The following is a 20,188-nucleotide window of genomic DNA, read 5'->3' as shown; positions in this document are numbered from 1 at the left end:
ATACCATTGTATGCATCACCTGTCGCCGCCCGGCAAGTGACGTGTCTTGAACTTTTGACCCCCTCAAGGACGACAGCTTGAAATCCTGCGTGAAGATCAAAGTGACGTCTTACAGCCCTGATATTAATCAGCTGTGCAGTGAGGTTCAGGAGCAGAGGTCACATTAACCAAGTGTACGAAATCATTTAATGAGTTATTATTTTGCAAATATATATTTTTATATTGGACCCTGAACTGATGTAGTTATGTTTTATGTTCAGGTTGGCGGTTGACTGCTGTAGCTACGCGACTGAGGAAATCAACCGATGACGGCGACCTTTAGAATAAACTGGCATTTTTTTTGTTTGCTCTTTTGATTTCTTTTAAAAAAATCCACAAATAAGGGATAAATAAACTTATACATGCCAGTGTCTTTTTTTTAAGAGTTCAATAGAATTTGTTGTTTTGGTTGTTACAAATAATTTAGAAAGAAAATGTCAGTCGTTTTCTCTTTGTAGTTCCTTTATTTCATAAATGTAACAAATCATAGTCTTTATATACATAGAATAAGTGTGATGAAACTATATATGCTGTGTGTTCTTCATTTTAGGGATCAAACTGGGTTTGCGGCTTCAGATGGGTTTTATTTGGTGGGAAACAGGCCAAAATGGCTCTTTTAATACGGAAGGTTGCCGACCCCTGACCTAGACCATACAAGAGGACACGGGTTCAACCCCACTGCATCTATGCTGAGTTTATGTGTTCTCCTTGTGTTCATGTGGGTTTCTTACCAGAGTCCAAAGACACGTGTCTGAAAGGATTTGCTCACTCTAGGTGTCAGACCCTGTGTGTGTGGATGAATGAATGACTGCAGGCAGTGTATTGCAATGAATCTTTTACTGTAAGTCACCTTGGGTGGAAAAGGTGTCAGCTAAAAACTGTACAGTATTCACTGTAAGTTGTTTTGGAGAAAAATATTTGCTAAATGAATAAAAGTAATGTGAGTCTTGATGTATTGTACTATGTAAAATGTGATTCCACTGACCTTACTGATCTGACTCTTTTCACCATTGGGTGTGAGAGCGATGGCTCTGCTTTTTCAAAATCATTGACTACTGTAACTTTTGTTACCAGGACCTTGGATATTGTACTAGAGCAATTCAGACTTATTATTGCACCATATTCCTTGAAGGAAATATCACAGAAAACATTCTTTCATTATGCTATGTCATATCGGATCATCTGCATGTTTAAAATTAATAATGAGATCCTCACAATCAAGTCAGATATGCTTCTGTGATTTTTTTAATGTTAGTCAAAATTTCTCAAAAGCAAAGCTCAGCATTATTATCTTACGCACGCCTGTTGACAGAGAAAAAAAAAATGGTGATTAAATTGTATGGCAAAATACCAGTAATCATGGTGGTTTGTCAACATAATATAGACCCTCTTTCACAGTATGGCCATGGTAGGGAACAAGATGTTATCCAGTTATCCTTTATATTTAAATATTAGTAATGTGTTTTCTTCCAGAAACTAATAGAGAACTGAAAGGATACATTTACACTGAATCACACACACACAGTTTCAGAACCGCTTGTCCCATACGGGGTCGTGGGGAACCGGAGCCTAACCTGGCAACACAGGGCGTAAGGCCAGAGGGGGAGGGGACACACCCAGGACGGGACGCCAGTCCGTCGCAAGACACCCCAAGCAGGACTTGAACCCCAGACCCACTGGAGAGCAGGACTGTGGTCCAACCCACTGCGCTACCGCACCCCCCTCCACACTGAATCAACCTTATCAAAAGTTTCAGAGACCTAAAATTTATTTGACATAATGACTTTTTTTAATTTCATTTTGTTATAATGTCTCAAGGGTGGCGCAGTGGGTTGGACCGGGTCCTGCTCTCCGGTGGGTCTGGGGTTCGAATCCCGCTTGGGGTGCCTTGCGACGGACTGGCGTCCCGTCCTGGGTGTGTCCCCTCCCCCTCTGGCCTTACGCCCTGTGTTACCAGGTAGGCTCCGGTTCCCTGCGACCCCGTATGGGACAAGCGGTTCTGAAAGTGTGTGTGTGTGTGTGTATATATATATATATAATGTCTCATCAGATTTGCTTAAAAATACTTCAGATTATAGAGCTATAAACTTTCAGGCAGCACTGCACAGCTACTTTTAAAAAATCTAACAAAAGTATGTAGCTCACTGATTCTGATATATATTGAATGTGCAATAAAAATAATTTTGTGGAGAATTCATGTATATTTTAGGTGGGAAAAATTACTGTGTGACCAGTGATCAAATAAAAATAAAATAAGGAATACAGCGAAAGCAATGCTGTTTGCACATGACTTGCTAGCTGAAACTCAAACATTAATGTAGACACTCGCCGTGCCGCAGACCTGCCTCAAGTATTCGCAGTCCAGGCAGGCCATCAGCATCTTTAGCCCTGGATCCATTGGGATGAAGGACTGAGTCCAGGTGATGGTTGAGGCTGGAGCAATTGAGCTGCAGTGCAAAGAAAAAGGTGTGTATAGGACTATATCCAGCTGCATTGCAATACCAAGAAACACTGTACTTAGGGATGCTCAGTGACAGACTCATGGTATGTTCTTAGATTATGGTATGTGCATAAATGATAAAAAGTGCATGATGCAATACATAACACAACATGATAATAAGAACACTTCAAGTTATCGAATTGAAAATGTAAAAAAAATGTTGACTGTGCTTATGGCATGGCATCAGTTTTAGCTAGGTTCCAAAATTAAGAGAATTTATCATTTAAATGTAAAGTTTTTGGTCAATTCCTTTTAAGTTTAATTGTCTGTGAAGACATATTAAGCTGGCCTCCAGGTGTGATTGTTAAGGAATCAACCAAAGTACTTTTCAGCAATGAATAGAATATAACTCTAAGCTAAGAAGGTTTTCTTTTTTTCAGTTTGGTGTAGTATGCACTTTGTGCACTTTGGCTACAGTTGTTTCTTCAGCAAAGTGTGGGTCATATAATCCTTTCAGATGAAGACAGGAAACAGCACAAGAGATCACAAGCATTTAGAATTGGTGGACACCCCTTCTGCAAATACAGGCATTAACATAAATTAAGAAAGTTTAGAGAATTAGAAAAATCTAAATTTAAGTAAACATGTGAAACACTTTTGGAGTACACCTTAATGTGCTGGCGTTTGAATTTCATCTATAATGTTTTACCTGTATGTTTTAGTCTTGGGTGGTAGAACCCATGTTCCTTCCACAGTTAGGGTAACATCCTTCAGACTGAATCCAAAATTGTTTGTAAATTCCACTGTAACAAACATTCTCTGATTGACCTGCGGAACCCCAGTCACCTGTATAAAAAAAAATTATACATTTACATTTACATTTATTCATTTAACAGATGCTTTTCTACAAAGCAACATACATCTCATAGAAAATACAATTTGTGAATTACATTAGGAGAAAGAGGCATAGTTGCAGACATGTGATTCTTAAGTTAACTTAGGTTGTTTCTTTCCTCTTTATGCACTGATGTTCATCGCAATACAGGAGTAGCAGCTGTGTAAAGACTTATCTGGGCATGATGATAAAGTTACTATGCATTTACACCATACATGAGTTTAAGAGATCATTGGCGAAGTGAGTTCGGAAAAGATGAGTTTTCAGACCCTTATTGAATATAGGCAGAGATTCAGCAGTTCTCAGTGATAGGGGAGCCAGAACTGAGAACCTCTGCGCTTTACCTTTCGTTTAGATACATTGTACTGCATTTCAACAGCTTTTTTGACATTGAGTTTGATCAAAGTACTTATTCTAGTAGTATGTATATGAGAAAGAAGAAATGTCAGAAATATTGTTCTTATTTTCATTTTGCCCAATACTAAATGCAGAACTCTAATCATAAGGTGTCAAATTGCCATTATACTCCAAATTTAATGAAAATAATTAAGGGAGTAATTAAGATAATCTTTTTCTTTTTAAATAAACATTCAGGCCCAATTTAGGAGCCCTGATTCATATAATACAGTATTTGCCAACTTTTGCCAATTTTTTAAAAAGTCAAATTTCCAAAACACAACTCCTTAGAGGTGCAGAAGTCTTGAAAACCTCTGAAGAACAGTTGCTGAAGGCTATGGGTTTGGAAAGGGTCACAGAGCCAGTCTTAAGGTTCCAAACCTCAACCAAACCATGGTGAGAGCCATGTTTTTGACAGTGGTGAGTCTACCTAGTAGTGTCTGTGCTGCCAAAACTCTCCACAAGCAAGGCATAATGATGTCAATAGATTCCTCGATCATAATGCAATAAGGTGTAACGTTCTTTTCTCAACTAAAATCAGGGATCATGACTCAAAAATAAAAAATACACTGTGCAAAATGAGATCCATGGGAATGTAAGATGGTGAAAAGTGGAACCACTGCTGAATTCAAAAACCTGAAAAATCAACCCTCGTTTGCAAGTATCTAGATGACTTTCAGGACTCCCAGAAGAATGTTCTGTGGACCAATGACTCAAAAGTGGATTTTTTCGGCCAAATGGGCCATGTTATATCTACAACACACCATTTCACACTTTGAACCTCCTATCAAAAATGAAGCATTCTGGTGATAGAATGATGGTCTGATGATGTTTTGGTACCTCAGATCCTGCATTGTAACATCAGTAGCTTTTACAGTTCTCTGTACCTGCAGAACTGGCATAGCATGTGCAACTGAGAGGTAAGTCCTTACACCATTTCAATATATTTTATTAACCACCATTTGTTGTCTAAGAAAAATCACCATACATGAGAACAATTGCTCTGACCTTAACCGTAAGCTGGGGGCTGATCAGGCTAACTGGGTGCATGATGTTGAGCATATGGCCTGTTTCTTTTACTTTTCCTGTGATGAAGAAATGCAGATTCCCATGACCGAACAGCTTGTTCATGTATTCTTCAGAACGCACATCCACGGTAGCTGTTGTTTCTGCAAGACATCAAGTGTTTATCAATTAACAGAGTCCGCATCTGTATCTCTAGCTGGAAGGCACTTTTGTTTTCTCTGAGTTGTACATTGCTTTGGGTGCAAGGGTCTCCTAAATGAATAAACATAAGTGTAAATATAACAGAGCGGAGAGGCCCAAGACTAAGATATAGGACATTTCTGTTTTAAACCTAAAATATAGCTGGAAATTGACGTAAGAGCTATGAACACCAAATTTTCAGGCATTATATAGAAGATACACACACACACACACACACACACACACACACACACAGAGAGAGAAACTGTTTGTCCCAAAAGTATATATATAACTTTTTAAATTGCTTTTTTATGTACATCGGCATCTTGATTTTCATGATTGCTGGAAGTGAGAACCTGAATATTTGTGAAGTAGAGAGAATCAGATTTGCATCATTTGTTGTTGATTCCTACTTACGCCTTGAAGGATCCACCTGCACCTGTAAGGTAGTGGACATGAATTCAGGACCAGAGACACCTGTGTAGTACATCACATTGCCAGAGACAAAGACATCAACGTTGTAGAGGGATCTGCCCAAGCTCTGGAAAATCAAGACTAGCTGAAAGTCTTCTCCCAATGTCACGGGTTTTACTGTGACTTTCATCTCCACATCCACTTTCGGCAGAACCGATCGATCCTTCTCAGTACCATAGGATTCTGCCATTTGAAGGGCCAGGCGCTCCTGCATGGTCCCTGCATTGGAACAATGATTCATATACAACAGTCTAAGATTGTAGTTCAGGCATGTGGTTGAGGAGACAAATATCTTTCTGATGCACTAATACTGTATAATTGACAATATGCCCAGTACAGACCCATTTTGTTCACTTATAGGATAGAGCTGCTGAAGCATATAACAATTTAGAAATGTTACATTTATTTTGTTGTCAGTGTAAAATGTTTAAAATGAAAGGATGCAACTCTTCAATGCCTCTTCACCTCTTTTTATTGATATAGATGGTGGACAATTTGATTTTTAACAAGTTCATTGAATGATATTTACATATGTTGCTTAGAGTACACTGAACCCCTTCAAACTTACCTTCTGGAAATTTGTACAATTCAGTGATGTTTATTGGCACATCCTGACCAATCGCTTTGGTCAGCAACATTTTGCCCACATACGTCTCATTTACAGACACTTTTGTCAGTTTTCCGTACTTGTCCCTTTTGTAAAAGATGACATCACTGTTCACCTGAAGGCAGTAAAAGAAGTCAAAATTTAAAGTCAAATTTAATACCATAATATCATCATGAAACTGTGTCACCTAAACAACCAAAAACAAACAGCTAAACTTCTGCATTAAAGCATCCCTAAATTGGTTTACCTCTGCAAACACAAATGGAGAATCATAGGGGTAGCATATAACGCCCTGCTTGATGCCATAGAGAGGGGCAGGACCACATCTGTACAATCCTGTGGGGTTAGGGTAGTAAAACATTCTTTCAGCACAGAGACCTACTAATGTGTAATATGTTCATGTCATTGAAATGCGAAAATACAGCTTTTGTCATACTACAAAACCTGTCTGACGAACCTAGACATTTCAGTATATGAAACATGGAAATTGGTACTTTAAATGTTTTTCAGTCTTGATATGAATCAATTATCTGAACCACATAATATGTGCTTGCTGAGAAGTCCTGCCTATCAAATAGTGCAGTGAATCTGAAACAGTTACATTACATTAAGCTGACACTTTTCTCCAGAGCAATTGACAATGTAAGGTATTTACCCAGTTACAGAGATGGGCAATTTTACTGGAGCAATTTAGCATAAATACCTTGTTCAAGGGTACTACAGCTGGAGGGAAGGTTTGAACCTGTAACCTTTGGGTCTAAAGAAAGCAGTTCTAGGCACTTTGCTACCAGAGTTTGTTCATATTACTAAAAAAAGAGTTTTTTTTTTTTAAAAAATTGACAAGACCACATCTTCAAACTATGATTCCACTGAATCAAAAATGCTGCTGTCTTGAACAAGTAGAGGCAATCCTTACCATCACTAGTTTCTTGAGGGGTGGCATCTACAACCTGCCAGCCGCCAAAGTCCAGAGGGAGGTCAGGTCTGGCCATGTAGCATTCGTTCCAGCAGTGGAAGTTCCTGCAGGGACAGCATCTGCACATGACTTTTGGGCCCATGGCAGCCAAGAAACGCATAGACAACATTGCATTACAACAACAGCAGGGTTCCTCATAAATTCTTACCTTGGACTTGGGATTTACATTTATTTATCTAGCAGAAACTTTTCTCCAGAGCAACTTAGAATAGATATGCTGTAGTATTTAGCTGACACAATTTCATCCAAGGTGCTTTGCAATGCTACATACACTAGTGTACTCTGCAATACATGTCATGCAGTTAGTCACTACACCAGAACGATGTCACACGCTGTCATGCACATACATGAGGAGCAATTTAAAGTCACCAATTCACTTGAAACACATGTCTTTGGAGGAAACCAGAGCACCTGCAGAAACATCCATGTAAAGGCCAACTTACAAAACACAGACACCTCAATTGGTGTGACCCGGATTCAAACGGGTTTGTTGCAGCCATAACACAAAGTACTGATTGCTATACACCACCGCAAGCCACCACAGATACCTACAGTTATTACTAGAAAATATTTGGGGATAATTTTCATTGTAAATGGCAAAGGTTTGCAAACAAGTTTTGTAGAAAGGAATAACAAAGATTTGTCATGGTATAATAAAGTTTAAACAATTCTGCAATATTTCATTGAGAACATACCAGATAGAGTCCTTGGTGTATTTTTTGTCTATTTTTCCATTGCAGTCAACAATGATGTCCGTTTTTAAGCTTCTATCATTGTCATGGGCAGAATTGTAGTTGGTGATGACCCTGGATGGAATCCCCAAGCAACGGAGAACTATGATGAAGGAGGGGAAAACATTATACAAAGCACTAAGCATTTCAGCACAAGTATATAAAAAGAAAAAATTCTTTACAGATCATGTATACTCTATTAAAGTTTTGGGCATAAGGTAGAGTACACCCTGTATAGGCTGAGAGCAATTTAAATTAACTACTTCTTTGAACTGTCAGAGGAAATCCATGCAGTCATGTAAAGAACATGAAAACTTCACACGAAACAGAACTGGATTTCAACCCGAATTTATAGCCATAGCCCAGGAACAAAGAGGAACTAATATTGTCTGCTATATCAAACTTATCTTACATCATATAGCTGATTTTATGTACAGTTTTCTTAATAATAGTGAAGTAAGGAGTGAATGAACATTATGGATCACTAATGGATAATAGTACTACAGTAATTGGATTATTAAGAATTTTCTAATCCATATTTTTACTTCTTACAAAAATTGGTGAAATTCAAGAGTTTTTTTGTACATTTCTTATGGCATTCAAAGTCAAAGATCAATGAGATTAATTTTAAGTGCAGTACATTTTTGTTTTAGGAGAGGAGGTTTTAGTCTCTGATATATATATATAATTCTGACTCAAGAATTTTTATCCCATTTAATACATTTGGAAAGGTCACATATTTCACTCATCTATATAATAACGCTTTAACTATAAGTATATGAATGTTTAACTAACAGGTGTTGAAGACACCAGCGTAGACCCAGCACTGCGCATAATTGACGGGCACTCCATTGCTGGCGTAGAGATGTAGAATTTCAACGCTGCCTGTCCAGGAGGTGGGTGCCCGACCATGGGAATAGTCTTCACTCCACTTTCCCGTCAACACGCCATTGTCATCCTGTGAGTTCAACTAGAAACACAGAGTCAGTGCCCAAAGCTGCTATATTTCGAGGCTTCCATGAAACAACATGGCAAATATTATTCCAGCCACACATTAATATTTCATTGCTTCCCAGCACGTCTACCTAGATTGACTTACAATAGTGATTATTTACATATGTAGAGATTTTTACACAAATACTTTACTTAAAGACAGCACAGCATCCTTTGGGACTTTAAATGACTGCTTTTGGAAGGGGATAGTGTAGGGTATTGTTGAGAGCTGATGCCTTTAGACCCAAAAGTTGCAGGTTTGAATCCTGCTGCCAGCTATAGTACCCTTGGTCAAAGTACTACTCCTAAATTGTTCCAGTAAAATTACCCAGTTGTATAAATGGGTAAATAACTGTAGGCAGCTTGACATTCCAATGTCACTCTGGAGAAAAGTATCAGATAAATGTAAACATGGAAGTTCCACACAAGCTGAGCTGGATTTGAATAGTAAAGTAGCATCTAACCCCATGAAGTGTTTAAAATAATGTGTAGCAAGTGAAGAATAAGTTCCAGTCACCTTTGCAGAACCCTGCCGGGCCACAACAACTGGGTCACCTCTGCTGATGAGTGGTATGGTGGCATCATCCATGAGATAGAGACAAGCATCCAGAATTCCATTCTCAAACTGAAAATAAAAACCCATGTACTCAGTGAATACCTGAATACTGGAAATAACTGAAAGATGTTTTGAGGAATAACAAATGAAACCTAAATACTAGACAAATGTGCAAAATATAAATATGACTTTAAAAGAGAATCAGAATGAAGAAATGAAAATACAGACTTGGCTGGTTGGTCCAAAATCTTCCAAGAGAAAAGCACAGCATGTATAGCTTTCTAACATGCAATGACAAATCACTAGTACAAAGTACCTGAATCTAAAAACTAGCATTAATCTAATTTAAAGTAACAGCCCTGTTACAGCCACTCATAAAAACCATAAAAACCTAGAATGTATGTTGATTTATTCAGCGAGGACAGGAGCACAGGTAAGAGGTCTGAAAGCAGCATCACCTGGCCATAATGCCAAGGCCTTTTCATCACATTGCTGATGCTCCCACAGTAGATGGTGCCCACTTGGTTCAGCACATATTCCATTCTCTCGGTATCATCATGCATGAACACTGTGTCATCTGTGAGAGAGAAGCCAAGTAAGGAACTTAGACCAGTGTTCTATCAGAGCAATCTAAATAATTGTTTATGTTTGAGAAAAAGGTTCATGGATTAGTAAGAAAGAACATAATAGAGCTGACTTGAGATGTTAAGTAATTTGTTGTTCCTAAAAAAAGATCCCGGGAGCATAGGGTGAATGGCTGGTCCATTATACAGCAGTAACACTCATTCTTTCACACACGCAAGTACAGGTCACAGTCACCGATATGCCGGAAACATGTGTCTTTTGACTGTGGAAGGAAACTGGAGCATCTTAAGGAAATCTACACAAACAGCAGGCTTCAAACCTATGCCCAAAACCACAGCCAAGGGTCAGTGCCCCTTCTCTACCATCTCACACCTAAGTTGTTTCAACCATTAAATAGTAAAACACAAGTTGAATCATTGCTGATGGTTCTCACCTGGAGCCCAGGAGTTAAATAAAATGTAGATTTCACTGGAATTTTCCTTGTCCCTAATCAGGCCAGTAGGTGCTACAACAACTGCATACATGAGGAATTTTCCCACAATGCAATTCGCTGAAGGGGTGATACCCATTTCGATAATATTTCCCTTGTTTTCCAGCAACTGGCTTTGCCATGGACCTTTGTTATCCTGATTAGGAGAGACAATGATGGCGGTTTGCTTGTGGATTTGTGGATTAACACCTTTAAAAGGAAGAAAATGAATGATGAACTGAAACAATATAAACGACAAATTTTATCACAGCTTCTATTGTATGGTTTTCTCAAAATGAACTTCTAAACTGCATGTATTACTAATGCAACTACCTCTAGCCAAAATATAAATCTTTCAACAAGGTAATGAGGACTGGTGAGTATGGAAGCTAAACTGGCAAGATATGAATGCCAATGACATCAACAATTTATTCTCTGTCACCTACGGACTGATTTTGACAACAACAGACTGTGAATTAACACTAAACTTACCAATTCGGAATTCCACGTAGAATCCATCCTTACTAGGGTTATAGGGACCGTCAAAAGTGATGCTTATTCGAAACTCTTGACCCCTTCGCACAATCAAGTTTGGGCTGGCAAACAAGTCAGTGTGGTGCTCTCTCCGGTTTTGCTCCTCCTGCAGGTCTATTTGCAACACCTTCAGGAATCCTGCATGATAAAGCAATTTTTGCATTGAGAGAATGCAAGAATGTGCTATACGGTCCTTTGTGCCAAGACCTTTGAGCTTTTGTTTCACAAAAGAATTGAATTTTGAAGAAGTTAGAGAGCTGTTTAAAAACTTTACAAATTAACGTGCTTCCGGTTGAGGTAAATTCATACCAAATCAGGTAGCTGGGCTTTAAAATTGCTTGTTGAAAGTCAGCAATCAATTAAAAAAAAAACCTCTCAACAGACTACATTTTAAAAGAAAGATATACAGATTTCTGTTATACCATTTTTACTCTTGTAGACAGAGTTAGTGAGTTGATCAGAAAGTATGCTGTTGAACACAGATTTAATTAAAAATCAGGATGACTAAACAGGCCTGCAGAAACACATCCAATGAAAACATCAGAAACTTTAATTTTAGATGTAATGGTGTTCAAAGACTCCTTTTCACCATCGGGCATTTGGCTACGGGGTGTTCCATCATAAGCCTGAAATTCAGGGACATCATCTGCCAAAGCGTTGGAGTTTTCCTTATTGTGGCGCCACTCATGATGGGAAGATGACCTGCGGGGGTGCTCAGATCTGAACATTGTGCTGAAAGTCACAGCTTCTGATCTGGAAGACAAGACAGAGTTTTTGATTTTTTCATTTACATCCCTACTTTTGGTGTGTTTCAGTATTCATTGGAGATGAATATAGGAAACCAGCACTCAGGACACTTTGGACAGTACTGTATTTATAAACGTTTAAAATATTTATTCTGAATATTTTTGTGCAGTTTTATTTTAGCTTTCTTGCATCTGCAGAGATTAACATTTCCGATATTGCTATTGTCCTAAACAGCTATAATTTATCACTTATTGTGAATGATTTCAGTTATAATACATTATGTAGAAGACAGCATGGTACCTAAACTTGTACTTGTAATACTGGGTGGTACAATTTATGTCTTGGTACACTACTAGTATTATATACTCCATGCTGAGTAAAATCACCTGTTAAAAGTGCAGGTTCGCCTGTGTGACTGAGGAACAAAACCATCTTTTAATTTACAGTGACTCTGTCTGGGACATGATACCCATTAAGTTATGGTGAAGAAACAAACACCTTGTTCTGCCTCACCGTTTTGTCATAGACACGCAAAGTATAGAGAATGATCAGAAATCTGCAGACTCTTACAAATTAAAATGTGAAACAGCTGGAAAAAGGAAAGAAATGAAAACTGGAAAGCAAACTATTATGTACACAATCACTGGCAAGTTGAGTCAAAATTTGAACTGTTGAATGTAAATGGCATTTAACAAGTGAAACCACATCAAAATTTGTACTTACCTTTTCTGGAAAAATGTGGAGTTCTTTGCTGGACAGATCTTCAACTTGTGGCTCAATGATTCATGCTTGGGTTTTTATTGGGGCAAAACAGGATCTACAGAGCTGGATTTCCTCTTTTCCAGACCCCATTTGCGCTGGACTTCTGTCATTCTCAAAATAATAATAGGCATCTGGAATTCTTGCGATAATAGAAATAATACATGATAATTCAGCATTGTTGTCTTGAGAAGCTTTTCCTATAGTTAAGGATACATTTACCGACATAGTTCAGTCATAACACTTTTGTTCATTAAAGGTGGCAATAAATTTATCTTATTGTGCAGATTAAATATATGTTAATTGTATGATAACAAATATCAAAGAAATGTATAATATAGTGCAAGTATTACATTTCTCTGTATTTTGTAAAGTTTCTAAAAATACCTCAAACACCCAGGTAAAAAAAATATTCCATTTTTAAAAATAATCCAACATTACACATTTGAAAGGTATTTGCAGTATATGGGCAAATGGGCAATTTGTTTTTGTCCTACACACTCCTTAAACAATTTATGTGATTATATATAAAGTAAATTTTTTTAGGGGTGCGGTGGCGCAGTGGGTTGGACCACAGTCCTGCTGTCCGGTGGGTCTGGGGTTCGAGTCCCACTTGGGGTGCCTTGCGACGGACTGGTGTCCCGTCCTGGGTGTGACCCCTCCCCCTCCGGCCTTACGCCCTGTGTTGCCGGGTAGGCTCCGGTTCCCCGTGACCCCATATGGGACAAGCGGCTCTGAAGGTGTGTGTGTGTAAATTTTTTTTTCAGAATTAACTGATTGGCAGGGAAGGCAAGAAAACAGTAGTCCAGAGTCTACTCTGGAAACAGGGGTGCTTGAGTAGTCAGAATACACCCCAGAGGGGTCTGCTGTCTATCACAGGGTAGCCACTGACACACAGTCACATACTACCACATACACAAATTATTTTGGTACACACAGATAAACTTACTAGATTTTGAGTCATAAGTTGTTCTAAAATGGAATGTCATGTAGCATCCACTTTCTCCTGTGTCAAGAAATACTTAGAAGTGTGTACACACAAGCACACTGTCTGAAACCGCTTGTCCCGAGCAGGGTCGCGGCAAACCGGAGCCTAACCCCGAAACACAAGGCGCGAGGTTGGAGGGGGAGGGGACACACCCAGGATGGGACGCCAGTCCATCACAAGGCACCCCAAGCAGGACTCGAACCCCAGACCCACCAGAGAGCAGGCCCCAGCCAAACCTGCTGCACCACAGCGCCCCCCTCAAAAAGTGTAATGAAACCCAAATAAACTGCGACATTACACCCATCTGCAAAATACGTGTTTCAATGGATACTGCTGTCAAAATGGGATTTTGAAAAGGAAAAAGACTGCTGCCACAAGGTACTACTCTGTTTTAAGTGAATTACTTGAACCTTCTGTCGTTCTGAAGTTTGTTAATAGAGAAACAACTGTATCCTCACCGCAAAAAAAATATTAGCAATGAAATTTATAGATGTTTTTATTTTTGCCTCAAAAATAAATTGTTACTGCATATAAGTTATTCATCAGAGGTATTCTTTCATAAGTCAGTACTGAATGAATACCAGAACTGAGCAACATATCATACCCATTTATTCTATGTTGTTTTAATTTCATAGATGAAGGGTACATATGTTATTAGCATAAACAGTAACTCCTATCATAACTCCTCAAGTTTTGACTTCGCCAATTGAAGAAATGCAAAAAACAGTGTGCGATGTAACAATGAGTCAGGGTCCAGGGTGGGCATAAGATGGTCAGGCACATCAAATGTACAGAGCTGCAAAGTTAAAATTATACTTTCAGAGCAAGTTTCTGTGTCACAGCGTTTCCTGAGTCTACTGAAGGAAGTGAGAACGTGCAAAATTTTCAAGAATGAGAATCACTTCTTTTTTCTGATTCCGTGTTCTGCCTTCATTTAGCAAGAAAAAAAAAAAAAAGACACATCCTCCAGGTCAAAGCAAAATCAGTTTTTGGTCATTCAATGCAATTAAGATATGATATCCAAACTTGGATATGACCCCTGGTCATGCAAGGCGATAAAATTTATTCAGTGTTTTAAAAGATCCTCTGTAAAACTCTTTACTTTTAATAAGTGTTTGTTTACGTGCTGTATTGTAAGTGTACCGGGTTCTTGCTTTTTCCTTCTTAATGGCTCACAAAAGCAAGCTGTGCAGAGATTCAACCCTGCCATTCCTCCTGTATGTGTCCGACCAGGTTTGTCTCACCACGTTTGTACGGAAAAGGCTTAAAGCATCTTTGAGAAACCCATCTTACACAGTCGCACTGTCATGAAAACAGTATTGTGTCACACTTTGCAGATTCGGCCAGATGTCCCGTCTCTTTCATGATTTACTTAATCTCATCTGAACTGCTGTGTTTCTTACAACTGCACATCAGCTCCTCTCAGCACTTCACTCTGCTTACTGGCCACTTTACACACATGTAGGCCTTTCTGCCTTCACGTTTAAACGTTATAAATTTCTTATTTGTCCGTCATAATTAAATGCACACTATCAGAATACACATCTAGTCCTTGAAGTATACATTCTCTATTAAAGCACTGAATAATTTAATCTCCAGTTATTACAAAACACTAAAATGCACTTAATAACTAATCCTTTTTATTTTCAGAACTGCAAAAATCTTCCTTATGCTTTCAACTTTGGGAGCTATAAGTTAACAGGAACACTTGGGGCATGAATTTAAGCTTCTGAAAGCTGTGATGACCTGATTTGGCTTGTTACCAAAAAACTGCAGGTTCACATCTAATATGAAGGATTGGAGTGACAAATGTGAACATACACTACACACAAACACATTGTCTGAAAATGCTTGTCCCAGGCCGTCTGAGGACACACCAAGCAGGCCTCGAACCCCAGACCCACTTGAGAGCAGGACCCGGTCAAACCCGCTGCACCACCACACCCCCCAAGCATACAGGAGTTGAACAAATTTCACTTTATGTAAATAAGATATCTCTGGGATAGTTTGCATTTACTCAATATTTCCAGAGCAACTTAAAATGTTAACCTTCTTATAATCCTTTTATAGAGCAGGGTGGTTTTACCTGTGTCATTTAGGGTAAGTACCTTGCTCAAAGGCACTACAGCTGGGATTCAAACCTGCAGCTTTTACACCCAAAAGCAACAGCTCTGACCACTACACTATTATCTGCCCCACACTTCAACAAAAATCTCTGAACATAATCATGACAATAGTCTTCAGAAAAGTGCATAACACAGCCCCGGTGTACAGTACATGATATCTGCCTAACACTTATTCATTTTTCCACTGGAAAATTTGTGGTTCTTCTTCTGCACGGGACTGTAATGGTTGTTATTGTTGTCTCTGAGCCTGAAAATCTTGGGTTCTAGCCCTGTTCCGACTGTTGAACCCTTAATGAAGCTCCTTACTATGAATTGTACCATTAAAGTTACGCTGCTGTTTCAATGGGTGAACACACACACACACACACACACACACACATTTTCAGAACCGCTCGTCCCATACGGGGTCACGGAGCCTAACCCGGCAACACAGGGCGTAAGGCCGGAGGGGGAGAGGACACACCCAGGACGGGACGCCAGTCCGTCACAAGGCACCCCAAGCGGGACTCGAACCCCAGACCCACCGGAGAGCAGGACTGCGGTCCAACCCACTGCGCCACCGCACCCCCCCATGGGTGAAACATTGTCCGTTAAATATTTAGCACTGTAAGTAACTTTGGTGAAAAGCAGCATAAAGATAAAACATGCTGTTTTATCTTTTCTCTTGAAAAATGTGCTTTTTTAAAGCAATTGTTAGTATACATATATGTATATTGTCACAGGTTTAGTGAATAGTTCACCATGCTTTGTGTACAATTAAAAATTTGTGTAAATTTCGTTCATTTCATTGTTTTCAACTGAACTGTTACACTACTCTGCTGGTATTTTTGGGGAAATCGACTAAATGGCAACAGAATGTCAGGTCATCCTGACACTGGTACAAGATAGAATTGACCTTCCCTCCCTGTTTTTTTGGCAGCAACATGCTAGTGTCAGCATGCATAACTCATCTGATGTTTACATCTGATGTTGCTGACAATGCTTTAAAACATTTATTATTTGATACACAAGAAAGGGAATCTCTTTCTGTTATACCGATCTCACGTAAATATACGCTATATGTGACAATGCCCTATTCAAATGGTGCTAAATCCTCCAACACAAATTTTATCCCATACATGTGTTTTACATATTTTAGCAGGTTTTGCTGTGCATGCATTAAATAATTCTAGATAGAGTATATTAGCCTTGCTTGGATACAGCTGATTATTTTTATTTCTTAAACGGTACAAGAATATGAAACATTTTAGTGGAATTAAATCCTTAATGTTGAAATGTTGTGCAGGGACTCGAAGTAAGCTGTACATTCACCAAATACACAGTTGAAGCAGTGTGGAGGGGGGGGACCATGCCAAAATTCACACACATCAGCTGAAACCACTTGTCCCATACAGGGTCATGGGGAGCCAGAGCCTAACCTGGCAACACAGGGTGTAAGGCTGGAGGGGGAGGAGACACACCCAGGACAGGACGCCAGTCCATTGCAAGGCACCCCAAGCGGTTCTTGAACCCCAGATCTGCCAGAGAGCAGGACCCAGTCCAACCCAGTCCAACCCACTGCACCACCACACCCTCCCTCATGCCAAAATTCATCTCAATTTATTTAAGAGGCTGAAAGATAGCTACAAAAATCACTGCTACCTGTTCATTTTGACCAAATGGGGACTATATGGTACAGAACCCAGAGGTGTACTTACTTTTGCCAATCTAGGAAATTGCACTTCTCTTAAATGTTGTTGAATAAATACAGAAAAAAAAAACATACATTTCCAGTTTTATCAGATGTGGTTTCCTTGACCCATTAATCACGTTTAAATGAGGATCAGATATCTAGATATTTTCTTCTTCAACCGTACCACAACATTACCCTTACTGTGCGTGGTCGTGTGTGTGATTTCCTGCAGAGCACCGGCATCCCATCCGAAGAGCACAATGGCTCTTTTCCTGTGCTTCAAAGATAGGTGCCACACCACCCTGTACCACATACCCAGTTCTTCAAAGAATCAAAGGAATGTCTTTAAAACTTTGTCATAAATGTCTTTCCACTAGATGGCAACAGACACATTGTATATATCTTCTCTTGGTGAATAAACAGCAACACGGCAAATGAGTGGATTTTTCCTTGATGTTTTAACAAAAGTATTTTTACTATTTCTTTACTTGTTCCTTTGGAGTTGAACAATAATGTACTGCTTGTCTTCTTCAGTTACGTAGCAGCTATGTGAGAATTGTTTCCCTACGGCCCAGAACGCCCTCTATTCGCTCAGGAAGAGCAATATAAACATGATGAGGCAAGAGCTAGGTGACCGTCCTCCGGCGGCAGCATGGGCCAAGTCACAGCTTACTATATACTGGGATGCATTTGTACCAGACCATCTGTGTACAATTTTTCATTTGTTCTCAGGTGCACTTCCTCTTCCAATAAAATCAACTGCACTTCCTCATCCAAATGGTGAGTCAGCAACAATCGCTTTACCTGCTCATCCGTCTACTTAGGGGTTATTTGAGGGTCAGTCGGGTAGAGTAAAATCCTTCGGTGTTACTAACTACTAATAAAATGACAGAACATTATGGAAGGTTATACACATACTATGGAATACCCAAAATATGTTCAGCATCCAACGCAGCATTTTTCAAAGTTCTTAGCTCTGCTAATTTTTGCGTTGATTATGATTAGTTAAAGTTTACTGATTAAAAAAAAAAACATATCTTGTCCTTTCTGCAATGTTTGTTTTAGTTTGGTACTTTGCAGCCATTGGAAGATTCTAGAAGGCATCTGAGTCAGGGTTTTTTATTTGTCATTTGCACAGTACACCAGGCATTGAAATGCTTGTGACAAGGCTCAGATTCAGACATTGACAGTACAAGCTTGTATTATGACATGACATGACACACACACACACACACACACACACACACACACACACACACACACACACACTGAAACTGCTAGTCCCAAGTGGGGTCACGACGAACCGGAGCCTAACCCGGCAACACAGGGTGTAAGGCTGGAGGGGACACACCCAGGAAGGGACGCCAGTCCATCACAAGGCATCCCAAACAGGATTCGAACCCCAGACCCGCTAGGGAGCGAGACCTGGCCAAGTGCCACCGCACCCCCCCCCCATATTAGACATGAACAAACGCATATTTGAACAAACACGTATTTAGACAGGACGTGCTAATAAGTAAGGCAGAACAATAAATACAAGTACAATAAATAGTAAATAGTAAAACTGAATAATAGATAGCGAATACTGAATAGTAAATATCTAGGTGTCGGGAAGTGGCAGTAATAAAGTGTCGCAGTGCTAGGTGAAAGACTGCTGGCTGTTAAGTAGTGTGATGGCTCGTAGGTAAAAGCTGTCCTTCAGTCTTGTTGTCCTTGACTGGATGCAACTGTAGAGTTTGCCTGACAGCAGAGTCGCAAACAGGCGGTGAGATGGGTGAGTGCAGTCCTTAATGATATTCCGGGCCTTTCTCAAACAGCGTTCTTGGTAAATGTCTTGGAAGGCTGGAAGTTTATTTCCAGTTCAGCCGTTCTCAGCACTCTCTGAAGGGCTTTGCGGTCGGAAGAAGAGCAGCTGCCATACCATACAGCGATGCAGCCGGTTAGAATGCTCTCTGTGGTGCAGCGGTAGAAGTTGAACATGATGCCAGAGGAGATGCCAAACCTCTTAAGCCACCGCAGGAAGTAGAGAGGCTGATGGGCTGCTCTCATTACTGTATATGTGGAGGCTCCAGGAGAGATCCTCGGAGATGTGTACACCCAGGAACTTGTAGCTCTTAACCCTCTCCACCTCCACCCCGTTGATGTGGACAGGAGCGTGACCCCCTCTCTGTGACTTCCTGTAATTCACGATCATCTCCTTGGCCTTGTTCGCATTCAGAGAGAAATTGTTGTCATCAAACCATGTTGAAAGTGTTCTGACCTCCTCTCTGTAGGATGTCTCGCACAGTACACTTGGATGTACAGCACATTCTGGAAAGTACCAAAACATTTTAGAACGCATCAGCTCCTAAAAGGTACTGGAATATTTGGTGCTTGGAGCCTGTTGCTAAAATTTGCTAATATCAAGAATGTGGATATTTTTCTAAAAACTCTCATATAGTACAAACTAACATCAAAAGTATGCTTGACCTAACAGAACTGAATGAAGAATGCAAAAAAAAAAAAATCAACATAATAAAATTTTTGTTACATTATGTAATTTGCGGCCATGCTGACATGTCTTTTATTTCTCATTTACTTCTTGCTATCTAAGACGTGTTCTCCTGTCAGTAGTGTTTGTAGTTAAATCAGATGTGTTGGTTGGCCTGAATGTTAGAAACCAAAAAGATGTTCATGATAGTTACTACTGCAACTCTGAGCTCACTGGCCTCTGCGAAACCTGTGTTATTGATGAAGTGAAAAATCAAAGTCTGTCCAGACCTGATAACTCCGTGCAGTTAAATACATGATGGTATGAAATGACCACTTTGGTGCCTCTCTTTTAATGAAAGATCTCCTGGTGGGTTTTTGAGATCTCCAGCCATGCACTGGTACTTCCCTTCTGAAGTTTTGAAGAAGGATCTCCTTCCCAATGGATCCACACTCTTCTTGGATCACCTGCCGCTCTAGACGGGTGTCAATTTTCCTTGACATGCACACAAACTTCAGGCAGTGG

The 20,188-nt window shown here is 39.7% G+C and overlaps 1 protein-coding gene across 1 annotated transcript; it reads right to left on the bottom strand.

Moving 5' to 3' along the window:
• Window positions 1–2,344: 2,344 nt before the first annotated feature.
• LOC108923479 (coagulation factor XIII A chain-like) lies at window positions 2,345–19,387 on the bottom strand. The gene is made up of 14 exons (XM_029254822.1): window positions 19,246–19,387; window positions 10,860–11,039; window positions 10,332–10,577; window positions 9,772–9,890; window positions 9,275–9,382; window positions 8,560–8,734; window positions 7,729–7,867; window positions 6,974–7,077; window positions 6,305–6,393; window positions 6,019–6,172; window positions 5,394–5,669; window positions 4,779–4,939; window positions 3,189–3,325; window positions 2,345–2,486 (listed from the first exon to the last, which is right to left on the bottom strand). The coding sequence occupies exons 1-14, from the start codon at window positions 19,385–19,387 to the stop codon at window positions 2,345–2,347; spliced, it is 2,172 nt and encodes a 723-aa protein (XP_029110655.1).
• Between the last annotated feature and the right edge of the window lie 801 nt (window positions 19,388–20,188).

The sequence above is a fragment of the Scleropages formosus genome, chromosome 9 (assembly GCF_900964775.1).
Source record: "Scleropages formosus chromosome 9, fSclFor1.1, whole genome shotgun sequence".
Classification (NCBI taxonomy): Eukaryota; Metazoa; Chordata; class Actinopteri; order Osteoglossiformes; family Osteoglossidae; genus Scleropages; species Scleropages formosus.
This window is presented reverse-complemented; position numbering and strand designations above follow the sequence as displayed.